The sequence below is a fragment of the Macrosteles quadrilineatus genome, unplaced genomic scaffold (genome assembly GCF_028750875.1).
Source record: "Macrosteles quadrilineatus isolate MER2022 unplaced genomic scaffold, UCM_ALF_1.0 Scaffold_2__2_contigs__length_208266976, whole genome shotgun sequence".
NCBI classification, from domain to species: domain Eukaryota; kingdom Metazoa; phylum Arthropoda; class Insecta; order Hemiptera; family Cicadellidae; genus Macrosteles; species Macrosteles quadrilineatus.
Window position 1 is genome coordinate 13,770,874 of NW_026542595.1, and position 19,553 is coordinate 13,790,426.

Below are 19,553 nucleotides of genomic sequence, written 5' to 3' on the forward strand. Positions count from 1 at the left end.
TAGACTAATTTTTAATGCAATCCATGAATACATTAGGCCTACCACTTTATAATTTATTGATCAATATTTATTTAAATTCAATAGCTCTATTTAAAAATACATTACCACTACAATGTATTCCTGTAATGACGTTTAACGTGTAAATTTTATCATGATTTATGATTCAAGATTACAAGCCCAGTATATAAAATACGAACTCTATAATTTTATTTGCAGAAGTTCACAAAATGGTATTTATTCAAATAAAAGAAACAAATGGCGGACTACGAAAATAGATATTTCATAACATGTAAGAGATCCAAATTAAATGTAGATACCGATAAGCTACTATTTAAGTAAGAAAACCACATATAAAACATACTCCATTATATAAGTACATTTCTCATCCTTGGATCAGCTGAAGACAGTTTTATTGTTAGTTCTGTCCAGTGCATTGTCTTTAGAGGTCGTGTTTTGTTTACAATTGTTTCTTGTTTTCAGTCATAAAACCTCGTTTAACCAAATAAAACGTTTTAATCACAACTAATAACAAGTCCTCTAGTTATATAATGAAACAGTTAAGAACAAATCATGAAGTTAACTATAAAATAATAGAAACACAATTTTGTCCACACTAGCGTCAGTGTCACCGGACATGAACGAGACACGAAAAACGAGCTTCAAAGTTTACAATGGGATGTAAAGTTTACTTGTGTTGGTTAATCTATGGTAAGACTATAATGCATTTTCCACCCTAATAATCATTAAATGTTGAACATACTTCTAAATATATTTATTTTATCGACTACGTTGCTCTTACTCCTAATTAATCATAGGATTCGACATTATGGTACCGATACGATATAGGTACTACACTTTCGGCAACACTGGCCAAAAATATTCGTGCTTGGCTCCCATTGGACGGCCCGCGAGGCTTCTGATTGGGAGTTAGCGAGTTCCGCCGAGGGACCGAGTTAGCGACTTCCGTACGAGGACGGAATTCGCTAACCTGGCTCTAAAGCGGGTTAGCGGGTTCCGGAGTTAGCCAATTCAGAAACCGAACAAGTTAGCGAGTTCCTCTCATCAACAAATTTTGAAGATAGTGCGTTTAACATGGGGTTAGCGAGTTCCAGAGTTAGCCAATTCCGCAGACCCGTCTTACTTATCTCTGTTGTCTATTTTATTTTATTTTATTTTATTTATTTTACCTTCCAACGGTCAAGAACCAATTTACAATAATATGTTGTATAAGATGACTTATTCTAACTTAAACATATACATACAAAAGTATTTTTGACAAAATGACATGCAGTAAGTTTAGTAAATAATACAATTTCAGCAGTATCAAAATGGACGTTCACAAAGCAAAACTTTAAACAACAACCAATGAACAAGAACAAAAAACAAGAATAGTAAGTGAAAATATAAATGAACAACAAACAATAAATATATGAGTTTAAACAATAACAATAAATATATGAGTTTTAACAATAACAATAAATATATGAATTTCAACAATAACAGTAAATATAATTTCAACAATAACAAAGAAAACAAGATTTGTAAAAAGAGAGAAAACATTCATTGGTTTGAAACAAATATAATAACCGTGATTTTGGGTGGTACTATGATGAGCGGTGGAAGTCAGCCAGTACCCTCTTCCGGATTGTCTTTTGGCTGTCTGTGAAGATGTCGAAAGTGGCACAGAAGACATTCCCATTTCGAAGCATCCTTGCAAGGGGTCCATGGTACTGGTATCCACGTGCATAGTGCCTCCTTCCGAATAGATCCTGGGATCTTGTACCAGATGGAACACGAATGTCCACTTCAGACAGCAAGGCAGGACAATCAATCAACCCGGTTACGAGCTTGGAGAGGAAGACCATATCAGATGCACAGCGCCTCGCCCGAAGATCATGGAGATTTAGGTTTTCCTGCATTTGAGCCACAGGCACATCCCAATACTGTAGACCCTGGCGAACTCCAACCAGTCTCAAAAATTTCCTCTGGATGCTCTCAAGCTGGCTTATCTGGCCGATTAAATGAGGAGACCAAACTGGGCAGGCATATTCGAGCAGCTGGCGAACAAGAGAGCAGAACAGAGTCCTAAGCGCCCAAGTGTTGCTCAGTCCACGGGTCGATCGAAAGAGAAATCCAAGAAGCCGGTTTGCTCTGCTACATATATCGTCAATGTGGTTGTCGAAGGTAAGATCCGCCACAAAAGTAACACCCAAATCTTTGACCACTGAGACTCGTTTCAACAACTGACCATCTATCGCATACTGAAAGTGGTACGGTTCTCGTAATCTGCCGAATGTCATGATTGAGCACTTGGCAATATTCAGGGACATGTTGTTGGAAATGCACCACTCATTAATGGATGTAAGGCCAGTCTGCAAGCGCATAGCATCCTCATAGCTTGACACCTCTGTAAAGATCTTAACGTCATCGGCAAAGAGCAGTGTGTCCACCCTCAGTACATCGACAAGGTCATTGATGAACACAATGAATAAGTATGGACCAAGTAGAGAGCCTTGTGGGACCCCTGAAGTCTGGACAAATTCTAGCGACTTGGAGTGAGGCAGTTTAACACACAGGCGGCGTCCTGTAAGGTAGTCCCACATCCAGTTAAGGAGTGGCCCAACAACTCCATAGGCTTCGAGTTTAGCAATGAGTATACCATGGTCCACTTTATCAAATGCTTTCGCAAAATCAACGAAGGCGACATCCATTTGTCTACCATTTTTCATGGCTGATAGGATATAATTTTCAAAAAGTAGGAGGTTGGTAACTGTAGACTTTGAAGAAGTCTACTCATATCTACTAATCTTATTTGTTTCCTATAATCAATGACAAAATCATAGACTAAATAAAATAACCTCATAGTTCTATAGAATATTTTATATCCATCCATTTGAAACAAATTATATTGCACAAAAACAAACCCAAAATTTTAGAGTCTGCTCTAAAAAATAAATTAGAACATCTAGTATTTTACTAAGTATAAATAATCTGGCATCCCCTTAACGAATAAATGAACGTATCAATAGTTATAGCATTACGCATAGTATAAATAAGTCAACACTGCGAATGTCATTTAATTTTTATCCAAATGCAGAATTTGTTTTACAACCACTGAATGTTTACAGCTATTACGTTAAGCAAAATGGTATTATACCAAAAGCTTGTGAAGAATGTTAGCGTCGGCTGCTAGACTTTTTGAAAATTAAAACTTAATTTCCAAAAAACTGAAACCCTAAACTAAAATTATGGCTTCGACATTCCCTAGTTCTCCAAATTATCTTTCTTTCAACACAAAAATCATGAAAATCCGTCAAGTGGTTGATTCAGAATCGTGAAATAAAAAAACCCTGTTACATTTTAATATACAGGGTGTCCATAAAAAACGTTTCAGGACTTTGGGAAATGAATCCCCATACTTAAAGGAAGAAAAAAGTTTATGGGAAGGTATGTCCGAAAATGCATATTAACCAGATATCCGCCATTTTGTTTTTTATACAAAAATATTTTTATCTGTGAAGTTTTTTATTCGACGATTATGAAATTTGGTATACATGTTAATATATACACAAGACCTATAATAGAAAAAATAATAAAGTTGTTCCGATAGTAAATTTCAAAATGGCGGCCGTTTGAATTTTTCTAACTTGAATAACTCAAAAACGGCTAATTCTATGAAAAAATGTCAAGAATACTTTTTTTAGCATTTTTAATTTCCTATCAAACGATACCAAGATCAAAAAGATCGGACAAAAGATAACTGAAATATAACGTTTTTTGTGTAAAAATAAGGCAAAAATTAAGGGTTCCTCTACTAACTTTGCCTTATTTTTACACAAAAAACATTATATTTCAGTTATCTTTTGCCCGATCTTTTTGATCTTGGTATCGTTTGATAGGAAATTAAAAATGCTAAAAAAAAGTATTCTTGACATTTTTTCATAGAATTAGCCGTTTTTGAGTTATTTAAGTTAGAAAAATTCAAACGGCCGCCATTTTTAAATTTACAATCGGAACAACTTTATTATTTTTTCTATTATAGGTCTTGTGTATATTAACATGTATACCAAATTTCATAATCGTCAAATAAAAAATTTCACAGATAAAAATATTTTTGTATAAAAAACAAAATGGCGGATATCTGGGTTGATATGCATTTTCGGACATACCTTCCCATAAACTTTTTTCTTCCTTTTAGTATGGGGATTCATTTCCCAAAGTCCTGAAACGTTTTTTATGGACACCCTGTATAAGATAATGCTAAATAGGGAGTATAAAAGGTTTTAGTGAGGTCTGTTATCCTGTATGTGAGTATTTTTGCGTTGTGTTAAAAATTATTGTTCATAACTTGTACCGAAAGTGATTTTCTGGCTATAGCTCAAATTATTCCAGTTCTCGGCTTTGCCTTGTAGGCATATGTGAAACTCAATCTCATATGCTCGGCTTCACCTCTCATGTGAAATTTGGTGTTCCTGTGTTCGGCTTTGCCATTGCCTCATACATGAATGAAACTTCAACGCTCACCGGAAATTGCCACTTTCGGTACTAGTAACGTAATATACTACCTTATTAAAAAAAATCCATCATCAAACTTAAAATTAGTTACGAGGTTACATAATATGAAGATAAAAGTTATGCTATGCTTATATTTTGAATAAATATAAATTTTTAACTGGCATGAGCCTAGTGTTGTACTTACTATTACACACGTTAAAACTACATAATGTTTAAACTAAATTTTGTTACAAAAGATCAATTACCAATTATTAATATATTTAATATTACACTTACAGTCTAAAAAAAACCCATTTTTGAGACAAATGAGGAATTTATGGTATGGATTTATTATATGAATAAACCTTTGGACTAACGGATAGAGTCTGTCTATCATCACCATCCAGATGAGAAGACGATCTTCACAATGAGAGAGATGAACACTGAGGCAAGTAGTTTCCGCCGGCCTACAACATTCAAGTCGGCTGGAGGCCGAAAGAAACCCCTGCCCCAATCTCAAGTCCTAGAAGGTAGTCCTTGAAGGTTTCTGGAAGAAGACTCCTCCGGCATGTTCATTGAAAGACAATTTAACGTTGTACTAGATTTGTATACACATTACACACTTCCATAAAACTCTGTTGTTTAAGTAGGTTGTATGTAGGGTTACCTTACCTTTGAATCAAGCACAGCCTGGTGGAGTTTTAAGTTGAGTGTGATCAAATATGGCTGCCCTACGTAAGTAGCTATTAAGGTGTTATGAGTTATCCTATAAGCGTATGAGTCATTCTACAAATGATTTAATTTGGACCAACACAAAATGGTTTACTTAGGCCTATGTAAGTAGTCAAACATAGATAATTTGTAAAGTAATAAAAAAGTTGACATTTCACTTAGTTGAATTTCATCAAGAAATAGTTAAAGGAGACTTTTGGTACCAACCAGTGGAGTCATGGTGCCAGCTTACTAGTTTCATACTGTATGTAACAAATAATTATTCTTCTACAGTTGGCAACCAACCCAAACACAGCCTGAGCCTTCTGACTGATAACCTAGCTAGACCCAAAGAGCCAGCATGGTTGGGATCAAGGCGTATAAAAGAAGGTGTGTGCATAGCGAGGCGTAAATTTGTCGAGTTCATGCAGCTATTTGTCTAGCGTCACGTGCGAGCTGAACGTGTTTTATTTGACCAAATCATATGTTTTGTAGTAATTTCCCAAAGAATTAGGAATGAGATTCATTACGAATTAGCATTGAATATATAACTATTTAGTGTTATATATCCATATAGTGTTGTGTCCAATATTGAATGTAGTGTTATGCAGTATATTAAATGGTAGTAGTAGAACAATAATTGATAGTGAGTACATTTTAATCGAAAAACAGTAAAGCAGTAAATACTGCAACTATGGCTGTCTAACTGGCAGTACATTTTTTTATTAACAATATACAATATTAATAATATATTAGCAATATACAAGTAGTTTTTATTACAATACCTTTTTTGTAGCTCCTACATTTTATGTTCTATAAAATTAAAAACCTCTTATTTAAGTAGACTTGGCGGAAAATAAATAGTTACAAATAAAATGTCAAGTTTGTATTTACAACACAAAATGTATTTAACAAAAACAGCGCTAAACGGCATTACCAGCTAATGAACTTACACAGTAGGGATTTTATACCACACGTCTGCTTGTCTTTATTAAACGCCATATTAAATTCTAGTCCATAATATCACTCTGTAAATAGATAATATTTCTAGGGGGAAATCATAGATGTAAGAACCTAGATGAGTGAAAACGGCCACCTTTTTGTTGAATAATGAGGTGCATAAAATCTTACTTTGAGATGATGTATTTATAACAGGCGGATTCTTGAGCTGTCTCAACAAATGTTTTTAAGAATTGTGTTTGCATGGTTTTCCAATTCAAGTTAAGCATTTTATTTTGTACAAGCTGCATTAATTTTGTGCGTCCAGGAGCTGCATCCAGGAGCGTCATGTGGCTAAACTGGTTTCGATCTAACAACCACTGTTTTGACCAACATCACCTATTTTTCTTCTTTTTGCGTTTGAAACAAAAAAATCTCCCACAAACAGCTACAGTGGTCTCAAAATCCATCTCAGAACTAATATTTGACCTGACTTGTTGGGTAACATGCTCGACAGTGTGTGGGAAACACCCAACATATGTCAGGTTGGATGTTGGGTCCGTCGTCATGTCAGTCGTCAGGTCGGGTGGAATGTTCGATAGTGTGTGGGGGGGCTAACTAGTCAGGTTCTCATCTAGTGAGGTCTAAGTAAGTCGATCTCATAAAACATATTTTTTATTCAGAGTCGGCCTTGGCTGGTGCGGGGCCCAGTGCAAAAAATTCAAAGTGGGGCCCCTTACTATAAAAATAAGTAGTATCCCAACAATACTAGCTAAGAAAATCTCATTGTGTAATATTGCTATTTATATTTCCTCTTTTCACAATTGACGTAAAATTCATAAACATAAAAAAAGTTGGTATTTTGCACCAAGTGCGGTCGTAACTTTTGCATTTGCCTAAGGCTGGCTCTGATTTTATTTCAAGAAAAAAATTCTACTGCACATTATAGGCTTCAATTGTAAGCAAAATAATATTCTATAAATTATTATTGTGACAGGGCATACTTCAACCCAGCGACAATCTCCATGGCTCCATTGAAGTTGCCGATGTTCCAGCAGCAGAGCGCCACTCGAAGGATGCAAGACAACACACACTTGCGGTCTTCATGAGTTGGCTGAGAGATGATGAGATGCGTCACCCACGAGCTCACCTACACAATTATTGGGATGGATTAGTATTTGGGCCTCCTACACAGTAGTACAATGTTCTAACTACTATACCAGTTTAAACTTCAGACACATTGGAACTCCCCGTCTTCCTCCTTCCAATTACCCAAACAGGCACATAAAAACAGCAAACATTGTAAATGGATGCCAATTTGATTTTTAAAATTAACATTTGTTAATTATTTTTCAAACAAACAAAATAGTATTAATAAAAATAAATCTGCTATTACATTTTTAATATCATGAAAAAGCATTTTAAAAGTTTTTTTATTCATGCACCAAACATTATAATATCTTATATTACCTCGTTAAAGCGCTTGACAAGGGCGCGCACAGATGCGCGGGGTGTGTCTGTGGCTTGCGTGGGCGTACCACCGAGGTCCAGTGTGACTTGTCGCAGATAGTCAATGGGCGGCACCGCATAGAACAGCTCATTCTCCGTATCGGCTAGCCGCAACGCCACCTCCTCCGGGAAGTGTAACAGTCGCTGCAGTTCCTCCAGCTCTGCCGAGTGCAGCACCTGCAGTGGCACCACGACGCGCTTCACCAGATCTGCAAGACACAGCCTCACTCTTGCCTCACATCTACGGTTCTTTTGTATTTTGTTTGTGTTTGCAAAAACTCCTTAAAGGAGATATGAGTGAGGGCCGTAACTGTGCAACTATCAGACAATCTATGAGTATAGTGATATAAAACAAAACAATATCCTACAATTTAGTACAACACGGATATTTAAAAAAAGGCGTTTAGGAAGAATATCCCCCAAATTTTATGAATATTTCTGTCAATAATGTATTAAGTAAACACTTTTCAATTGATTGGCCTTTTGGTATTGTTAAAATGTTGATATAGCTTTCCTGACTTAAAAGGTAATATCATTTGTGTCTTCTGCCTCCTACTGTTTTATTTATTCCTAGAAATAACTATTAAAGATCCAATAACACTGACTAACTTTCTCTATGACGGTTTGAAATGTGTAATGTAATTTTATAACAGCGGATCCTTCAGTTATATGATATTTGATTTTGACCCAGAAACAATAATTAAATATTGGTAGAAAGTTCTGTAACGTCCAGTAGTGAAGTTTATGAAATCACTTGTTTTACTGATTGAAGCTGATTGAATATACCTTCTTTGTATGGTCACCATTTCATTGAAAAGTATTTAACAGTTGAATGTTTAACTAGAGTCAGATAGTAAACCAGGGACAAAACAGTTTTTGAAAATGGGTTTTAATATTTTTAGTGCATTACCTATCAAGTCAATAATTGAAGACTAACATTATATATGTGAAGTTTTTGAGCATCTCACATGGTCAATCACGTGTAAAATACTTTACCAATTGAGATATTTTTTTCCATGAATAGAGCCAATATATCATAGGCCTGTATGGACATGGTAATTGAATTGCTTATCTTAATAAATACTCTCCTGGGGCTCTGCCTTGATGCCTCCAAAGTTTCTATGCTTTTCTTATGAACAACAAGGGGATTGAAAATGATTCTGTTGGTACTTTATCAAAACTGTGGACATTATTTAAGAGTTAATAATTTTTGTATACAGCACTTCTATAGAACATAATTATTCTCTTCTCTTAAGCGTTCTTTTCCTGATGCGAAGAATGGGTATGGTAGTACTGGTGCTCAACACCTCTAGCCCTACAAATTTAATAAGCAATTTATTTTATTTAAAAATTAATGTTCTTACTTAATTCTTTTAAAAACTGTAACTGATTTGAAATATCACAAAAATAATCAAATTCTATCTTATTATTTGGATTTCACATGTTCCAGTAACATACCTTGGTTTGGAAGACGGCTGAGAAGGGTGTGTTCCTCCAGGAAGGTACAGTCGAGCCCCTGAAGAATCTCCCATAGAGCGAGGCCCACTTGACGCATGTGGGTAACAGAAGACACCACCAAGCTCCACCTCGCCGCGCGGAACTCCAACTGTAGTCTGTCATGGGACCGACCGCCACCAGTCCTCCACTACAACATAAAGTAGTTACTTTAATACTTTACTTTGAAATGGTGACCATATGAAGGTAGATATAATAGCCAAGTATGAATGGAGATAAGTGTAGGATGAGTCGTGCGATCTTGTAGTCTTGTTACTTACTAAGGCTGACATGTTCCTTAGTTAGGACTGTTAATTAATAGTCCATACAGCCAATGGCAACTAAGGGACCTACAGTTTATAGTGAAATCCGAACCGCATTTTTGCCTTGCAATTTACAAATTGATCTAATTATCAGGATATTCCTGCGGATCTCACTAGTGCAGCCATTTATCTACATCAGGAAGTATTGTATCCACAGATCATGCCTATAAATATCCACAATTTGCGATCTCCAAGTAGCTGGATTACAGGACAAAGCCACAGTCCCAGATTAAAGTACAACTAGAATATGTAAATTTTATACTGTATGCACTTTGAAATTGTGTAAATTGTGTACGCCTACCTATTTATTCATAACAACCTTTTCGACGACGATCCTTGATACCGGTACTTTTCCATAGAATACATGGCCTACCTACTTAAGAAATAAAATTACAAATGTCGTATCCAACATTGTGTGATTTTTGTCACATTCAAATGACTACTATAAGATCCCCGTGCGTAGAACGGGCACACAGCTAGTTGCTAATAAATTTGAAAAACTATAAAAAAATAACATTTGTCTGTAGTCTATACAAATGAGAATACATACAAGTAAACAACTTACCTGGATTAAATCTGAAGTATTTTGTGATTTTGCTAATATTTTGGTCTTATTGTCAAGTAGAACAATCTTATCGGGTCCGAGGCCAAGCAGCCGAGCAGCCTACAACAAAACTTGAGTTATTGAAACATTTGTTATTTTGAGTTGAACTACACAAGAATATAACACCAGAATTGCACATGAGGGTAGTATTACTACTGACATTCACAATGTTCAGATACCTTGATCAATATAAACTCTCAGTCAGCATATGTACAAGTATAAACAAAACTAGATACATTTTGTTCTATAGTTCTAGATTCACTAGTGGCTTGTAGGGACATATAAGAAGGTCAAATGTGAAACAAATTATTGTAATAAAACAAACTCAAAATAAAGTTATCTAAGTTTCAGGATAGTACACCATATCTTTAGTGTAAAAACAGTATCTTTGTTAGCTTTTGTTGATGTTTTGAAATAGTTATTTGTGTAACTAGTGGTGAAAGTGGCACTTTGCTGCACACGAGAGCAATGTTTACGCACGAGCCGCAGGCGAGTGCGGAATGATCTCGAGTGCAGCAAAGGCCTTTTTCACTCGTGTTACACATTATATTTTTCCTACAGTCCCTATAAAGTATATAAATAATTAGTTAATTAGTCTTTCAAACACTATACAACACGTTTTGAGGTTCAGCTGGCAAAACAAATGGTGCCCTAGAGAAAGTAGTACCCGCGGTCCGTATCACTCCGCTATTTTTCCTCGGCAAGAATTGTGCTCCGCGTTTTGAGAATATAGTTCCGTATGATTTTGTAATTTGAAGTGGTTTCCGTGGCTAAAAAAATGCTTTAAAGGTATTTTCTTGTTTATTAAGATAGTAGGAATGTTTTAAAAACGTTTTAAAGAAAAGTCCAGAAAGTTCAGAAATACCGAAACTATAAACACAAAATGACAGTTAAATCGTAGTTATAATAGTCAATCAGCTGCTCATAGTATTTTTATCTTAAAGTGTTGCCAACCTATTTCCAAGCGTACACGGATTACGTGTATAATAGAACCACGCTGTTTTGTGTTGTTTCGTTGGAATCCTGATGTGCGGCAAAGTATAAACCGTACGGAAAAGTATAAACCGTACGGCAAAGTATAAATATGCAGCAATTAGAAGCTTTCTGTACTATAAACAGTACAAGGAAGCCAACTTTGTCGGGTGACTGTAGGAAAAATGTTTTATTAGCTCGCTTTCTTGTCTGTTCGGTACAAATTTTTCAATCGATTTTAAACTGATTTCCCGATGAGCTAGACAATTGAAACTTGAAACATAGCTCACAAATGGATGACAATGCAATATTAAATCATTTCATTTTCATAATTCCCTTGGGCTACACCCCATGGGCTTCGAAAGTTTCAATGTTTAAATTTTGGAAGGATGTAAGTAATATAGGTATCATTTATGCTAGGTTATATAATATGGACCTTTTTCCTTGGAGCAACGGACAGTACACGGTTAAAATATCCTCCGAACAATATTTTTTTCTGCCTTGTCATAGTAGTTACTTAATGAAAAAATATATTGCATATATACAAACATATTTTATCCTTTATTCCCAGGTTATTTTCTAAGAGTAGACGTTTAGGTTATGCCACTTAATACAAAATATTGACTAAACACTACAACAAGCGTCAAATTAAATGTTAAGAAATTTACAAAAAAAGTTTAAATAAATCCTTAACATTTTGTTTTAAGGGTGGCAGACCGAATTTTTTTTTTACTAACACAAATTTTGTTTTCTGCTGATTGTTATATTCTCCTTTTAATTCCCTTTAAAATGATATAACATTCATATATGTAATTCAAATGTAAGCCTTTTGAAAAAAATAAAACAAAACATTGCGACAGCTAGTTTTCAGTCCGCCTAACTTCAAAATTGGAGGAAGTATACTCATGACATTTAAAAAAGAAAATGTTGAGGAAAAGGTGCTGCTGAAAGTATCATAAAGTAGGCTAGAGAAGCTGGAAGAAAAAGAAGGCTCATGCAGAAAGTGGATGAGGAGGCAACATTATGATCCTCAATATGGACAGGCCTATTTTGTGATAAATATTGCTTGGGGTAGGTGCTACAGGGTTTTGCCCTGTTTTAATCGTATTTTCCAAAAGTACCATTTTTAATGTGATCATGTCAATACCACCAACTGTTACAATGTAAAACCACAGAAAACATACTACTGTGGTAAAACCACTGCTAGTGAGCCACATCAATCAGCTGTTTTATGCTTATTTACACTGATCAGCTGTTTGAAATATAAAACATAAAATGTGATAATTTCCTGTATGTTGCTTATTCTATTGGTTATTAGTGAGCTGCTTTAGTATTATTTAAATAATAAACTAATTAAAAAAGAAAAAAAATTTAAATTACCAAAATATAAAATTTATTTATTTACATGAGGTATGACTATAATATCTATACACAAGTGATTAAATAAAAAAAATTGGAATGATCTATGGGCTGACCAATATTACAGTATTTACAATATTGATGTGCAATGTGCCCACCACCAACTTGATTGCACATTGTAAACTGTGCTGTCATAGATTGCCGCACACCTTCTCAATTTCATTATCTTGTATGACTGCAGTCGCCTCCAAAATTCTACCGATCAGGTCTTTTTCACTTTCGACAGGTGTTGAATTTACAGATTTACTTGTCATACCTCATGTAAATAAACTTTTTATTTTTATATTTAAATGGTTTTCTTTTTTTAGGTTTTTGTTTATGTATTTTATAAATAATACTAAAGTATTGGTATTGACATGATTAAATTTTCTTACAAATTATTTTTCTACCTTATTTATAAAGAATTAGCTAAAACGATTTTCATGTGAAGTTTTTGAGATATTTATGTTTTAAAATTTTAATCGGCTGCCATTTTAAAAACAAACACTCTAAAAAAATAATATTTGTTCTTTAGTTAGTTCTTAATGAATACGACCATATACCAAATTTCATTCTTCCGTTCTTGAGTAAAAAATGTGTTTGTAAAAAAACTAAATGGTGGCTACGAGTTGGTAGAGTTCCAGGACACCCTGTATAGATACATTTGGCTTTTACAATTAAATCAAAACACAATTTTTGTCACACAACCTAGTATGAAGTATACAATAATAATTGATAGTCTATGTACGTGTATTATTATTCATGAATGCACAACTGTGTGGCAGTGTTCTATGCATACAGACAATGTAGCAAATCAAACAGTCATGACATGTTAATTGCAGCAATATGTCTCAGTAATGCTAATTATATTTGACATGCTAATTGATAACTGATTCCTCTTAGGCATAACTAAAACAATTTAAATAGTGGTACCTAACTATTTTCATTTATTACTCTAATTTCTTTTGACTAAATGCTTTTTATTCTATGAAATTTGCGCACACAGTCCCTTGTTGTTTTAGTATTAACTAAGTTGGATCCAACTGGCTTACTTCAAATCAATGCTGTAGGTTACAGTTATAGCTCAATATAATACAATTCTTCACTTCTTGTCTACTTTAATACAATACTGCAATACTGCACGGTTTAACTTCCTTAAGATGCTACACAAAAAGGGGCTTCCTCCATTCTTCTTAGAAACTGGAAGCATCAACTGACGCAATAATACAAAATTAAGTTTCTTTGCTATAACTTCACTGCTCGAGTGCATACTAACTGCGCCTCGCGGTTAGTGAAATACGAGGGTCGACCCTCACAAGACCGCCCGAGCGCAGAGCATACAGAAAACATCCGTATAAGCCTCCCTACGACATATGTATTGTTTAGCAGTTACTGTATTACCTTTTTCTTAGTCTTGCCACGCAGCAGCTCCTTGACCTGGTACACTTTGCAGCCATGAGCCGGCAGCCGTCTGCATGTTTGTATGTACAACTTCTTGAGTTGTATCTCCGACTCATACACTGAGGTGTGGAACAGCTTCCGTTTCTGTTCCTGTAACATACAACAAGTAAACGTGAATAGATGAAAGTGAAATATTGATTGAGACAAAACGGTTATATGAGAGGCCAAACACCTTTTCTATACACTTTTCGTGAAAAGTACAATAAGACAACAACATAAATATAAATTTGCATTTTATTAATAGGATGTAGGGATGGAAATAATTTTAGATGAACATTTATGCACAGTTAAAGTTTATTATCAAGTCTAGGTTTAAATTATCCACGCTACCTAATCCTTCATGTGTACATTAATTAATAATAAAACCTCTATTTTAGTATTTAATACTGGTGTACCTTAATATGAAATAACATATATTGTATTCGCATATTTTTCCTAAAGTTGACCTTACCTTGGGTCAAATTAAATTAACAAAAAATATTTAAAAAATTCAAAAATTGTGAAAATTATGTGTTTGTTCTTTTAAAATGATCACACACACAATTAATTATCACATAGTAAGCCTTTAAAGTTAGTGATAACAATTTTTACAAAATATAATTGATTTGATTGTATTTTTAATAACAAAAGACGAGAAAGGATAGTAGCGGCCCTTAATTAGTGCGATGTTCCAAAACACAGAAATGGCAGAAGAAAGAGAATCCTTTTTCACAAGCTCATTTGTCACGGCAATGAGATAATAAATAATGGCCATTCGATCCACAGCTGGGCTCGCCACATTGATTAGGGCTGACTACAGAGCTGCGGCATCATCTCAGCCAATCTATGTAGGCCAATAAGATCAATTCTGAATTCATTTTGTAGTTTTTTTGTGTTTTTTTTTAGAGAACAGTCCAAACTTGATCTTGTTACTAACTAACGCCAACCCTATGTGGGATGTAATTATAATTAATATAGCTGAATCACAAATAGCATTTGAATGCAGATACGACCCCACCTAGAACTGGACCTTGAGATTTGAAGCTGACACTGTAGGGTAACCAATTGTCTACTCAGACAATTTATTGAATCATACATACCATTTTCATTACCTACGTTGACAGAACTTTATTTCTCCACAAACCACCAGTAATAATGTGTTTGCTACCTCAATTTATTGTTATATTTATATTTAGATCTCATAGAAGTAAAAATATGACATTTTATACATACAGGGTGTCCATAAAAAACGTTTCAGGACTTTGGGAAATGAATCCCCAAACTAAAAGGAAGAAAAAAGTTTATGGGAAGGTATGTCCGAAAATGCATATTTACCCAGATATCCGCCATTTTGTTTTTTATACAAGAATATTTTTATCTGTAAAGTTTTTTATTCGATGGTTATGAAATTTGGTAAACATGTTAGGATACACAATACCTATAATATAAAAAAACAATAAAGTTGTTCAGATTGTAAATTTCAAAATGGCGGCCGTTTGAATTTTTCTAATTTAAATAACTCAAAAACGGCTAAATCTATGAAAAAATGTCAAGGACACTTTTTTTACCATTTTCAATTTCCTATCAAACAATACCAAGATCAAAAAGATCGGACTAAAGATAACTGAAATATAACGTTAATATGTTTACCAAATTTCATAATCATCGAATAAAAAACTTCACAGATAAAAATATTTTTGTATAAAAAACAAAATGGCGGATTGTATAGGTAAATATGCATTTTCGGACATACCTTCCCATAAACTTTTTTCTTCCTTTTAGTATGGGGATTCATTTCCCAAAGTCCTGAAACGTTTTTATGGACACCCTGTATAGAAAAATGGAAAGATAAGGTTAGGTTTTAGTTGATTGACAGTAACATGTCTGTGTGTGTGACGGGCCATGCGTAACTTACGCTTAAAACTTGGACAATTTCGTCATATTGCATCATTAATTAACAAACTAAGCCAGAAAACGAAATAATTTGTTTGTAAAGATAACCTCTCAAAACAACTTCCAGCTTGTTTTCGATTCTGCTAATGCAAATAAGCAGCTGTCACAGTATTCGTGGCAGCTGTTTAGTAAGTGATTCAATCATATCGTCTATTACGATTGTGTTACAGTACATTTTATACCTTTGACTAGTCTAATAGTCAATGATTATACTCTCGATGTGACGGCTAAGACCTTACAGTACTTAATAAATCAATCGATAAATAATGTCCATCCATACGATTGCTACAATCGAAATTTACAACTGTTTACAACAGCAGATTTTTACTCCCTAGAGACTAAAAATTATTTTTACTCCCTACACGCAACGCATGCATTAAAAATGACAGTTTTTGCTGCAGTATGAGGAAAAATATAATTTTTACAAGTTCGTTAAAAACTATCCATGTTTCATATTTTTAATTAATATGATTTTGATTTTCAAACCGTGTTAGAAGCAATAATTTTATGTTCAACGTGAAATGCTCTTGAAGAATTTTGAAAATAGCAAAGGGTAAGCAAGTACGTTACCGGACCAGCCTTGTTATCGCTCACAGCAACGCAAGCACGATCCTGCAGCGTTGCGCGGCCAATGTGGCCAAACTGCTTACAACAACGCCGCTAGTACTTAGTACTTTCCGTAGTTTAACTGTCAACACTTACCGAAACTTACGACGATTCACTGGTGTTAGTCCTAACGATGCAAACTTGGTATCTATTTGACGGAGAAAATGATAAAATGAGAGGAAGAGTGAAAAGTCCCTAACAAAATGTCATGTGTCAAGGAGTAAATAAATGAAAAGAAGCGTAGACAGAGACTTGATGAGCTATGCATAATTAACATACTCATCTAACATCAGCGACGGGCCCAATGTTGGCACACCGTGTAGTTTGGGTTCACATTCAACATTCAACTCTCAGCCGGGCTTCTTTCATTTTTGCTCTTTATATCATGCAGGAGTTAATAACTTCTCCTCATACAAAAGACCTTGCTGGTCCTGTCAAAACTGACCCAACTTCAGGTAACATTTCCCCTAGAAATTTACACATGTTATTAACACTAGATATTTTGAATTTCGTAGTTCTAACATAACAAAAACGTATGGATCCATCGCTGTGTAGTTTTAGTAAAATATTTAGTAGTGAAAAATATGAGTTAAATGAAGAAACTATTTGTTAATGTAATTTTATACTTTATATGCAAATTGTTATTCATCCATTTTTATAATCATTGATTAAAACTACAAAACACTTTTAGTTATAATTTATCTACCGTAATCATAATCGGTGTTTATTCATATTGCAATTCACTATGCAGCTAACCTTACTTTACTGTATTTAAATGTAAAAACTTCAGGCCCTAGGGTGCACCAAATGTCATTTTTTACACAGTTTAATGTGTTGACGAATCGGGCATGTATCTTGTCTCCATAACTAAGGCTATCTTTGATGGCATAGTATCGCGTATTCCGTGTTAGATTTACGAGATAACTAGAGTTTACTTTATTATTGAAAAGATGATTATGCTTGATTAACATTTTTCTTTTTGATTTAAATGGCATATCCTCTTTTTAAGTGGTCGCTAAATCACATTACTTACACGTTCCAATCAATATCGGAAGATGTTTATTTTAATCTCATAACATATTTCGATCGATTCATTGCTAGAGGTAGACGACGAAGCGAATTAGTTACCAGTCAATATGGCAAGAGATGGTGCAATTAGTTAGACAAATTCGACTACTCGGGTTGAGTCAAGTTGGATGTCACAAGGGCAATCACCTGCAAATAGCTGAGCTATCAATACCTGGTGACTCAATAATGGACTCACTGTCATCGAGTTAAGCTACAACTTGTGGAGCCCGCACAGTAACTAAATAATTGATTGACTGCTAAATACCTCTACTGCTACACGTGCAGTAAAGCACTAATGCTGAGTAGTTCCAGTATAGGTTATTGCATAGGAAATAGCTCTGAGAAAAATTAATTACATTTATCTACCCATCTATTTCCATATGTAAAATAGACAAACACGAAATTTGTCGTCAGTACTTCTCAGTTCTCGACAGATTTTCTTAGGTTATGTCTCATTTGAAAGATCTCATTGAGGTAATTTAAAGGCTGACAAGTCAATAGCTGTTAAAATGAAAGTTGCAATTCAAGTACACACGTTCTATAAACATTCACTAACTTACAGTGTTTTAATTTCTAAAAATCACTACTCATAACTTCTAAGAGAGGTTATGTTTTCGTTTATAGCCTCTCATTGCCACTGACAGTGATGCAACGAAACATCGTACCAAAGACTAATTTGCACCACTCAACAATTAAATTGGTCTGAACAGCTGATTACTTGAAGTTCGAATCATTACAATTTTACTTCTTCTGTTTGAAACCGTGAACCTCATTGGTCCGTTACCCGTATTGTTATGAGTAAAACCACGCTGTTATGAAAGTAAACAATGCTGTTATGATAAACTTTTCAATTCTAAGCACTGAACTGAAACGGCTACTTTAATAAACGGTCGTAGGTAAAATGATTTTACCTACGGCCGTTATTTAAAGTAGCTACAGTATTAAGTAGTAGTTTAAGTAGCTTATTAAGGTTCAAGGATTGAGAGAAGAGAAGCAAAATTGTAATGATTCGAAATTCAACTAATCAGCTGTTCAGGCCAATTTAATTGTTGATTGGTGCAATTAGTGGTTTCGTTGCATCACTGTCAGTGGCAATGAGAGGTTATAAACAAAAAAATAACCTCTCTTGAAGTTATGAGTAGTGAATTTTAGTAATTAAAACACCGTCGTAGGTAAAGTAGTGTACACAACTCACGTAAATAGTGTTAACGACACTCGTAGAAGTTTTTAAGGCACTCGCTAAGGCTCGTACCTTAAATCTTCTACTCGTGTCGTTAACACTATCTTTACGCAATCGTTGCGTAAACTACTATAACGATATTGTGTAATCTAGAGATTTACCGTATTTGTTGAGTTTCTAAAATCACTGCAGCCAAATATTATTATACAGTAAGTACATCAGGATATATATGGGTACAGAAAAAATCTCAATATCAAAGTAGCAGTTTTTATCGATCTTATACATGGTTAATTTGAAAGGGGGAATGTAAGAAAGGACCACGAGGTCCTAAGTTCGCCCCAATAAAGAAGGACTTTCATTTCATTTCGTTTAATTTTACTGAACTATATGGTATTGTATTCAACTTCATTTAGCAAACAACCCCGTTTAGCATAAGATGTCAAATGATAAATAATTGAAAAGGAAATTCTAAAAACACGAGCCACTAACAGGTTTTGTGAAATAAAATCTAACTGAAATAACAACTATATTTCTATTGCCCCAAAGAAAGAAATATCACGATCATTCGAAAGTGCGATTTTCTGAGTATAACTAGTAAGCATGACAAACATAATACATAGTCTGGGCGTTTATAAATGTTACGAGAACAAAGAGAAATTACCGTGAGCACTGAGCAGTGTAACGGACAGATATTGTTGAGTTAGGGCTTAACTTAAAGAGGATCAAACAGCAGCTCGACTTGCCCGCATTAACTCCTTGTAGTCCCTATCTGGCCGTGGAAGAGAATATTACGTTGTAACTGCTTATTTTGAGCAACAAAGTGAATGTTAAATACTGTATTTTCTGTCTCAACTAATATGGC

At 34.5% G+C, this 19,553-nt stretch overlaps 1 protein-coding gene across 1 annotated transcript in view; it reads right to left on the reverse strand.

Annotated features, from left to right (window-relative positions):
* LOC128983951 (uncharacterized) overlaps positions 1-19,553 on the reverse strand; it is a 412,009-nt gene that overhangs the window by 54,987 nt on the left and 337,469 nt on the right. Inside the window, exons 45-49 of the mRNA XM_054403229.1 lie at positions 13,846-13,995; positions 10,036-10,134; positions 9,112-9,298; positions 7,615-7,862; positions 7,149-7,294 (exon numbers count right to left, since the gene is read on the reverse strand). Of these exons, the coding sequence (XP_054259204.1) occupies positions 7,149-7,294; positions 7,615-7,862; positions 9,112-9,298; positions 10,036-10,134; positions 13,846-13,995 (830 nt within the window). The remainder of the gene's footprint in view (positions 1-7,148; positions 7,295-7,614; positions 7,863-9,111; positions 9,299-10,035; positions 10,135-13,845; positions 13,996-19,553) is intronic.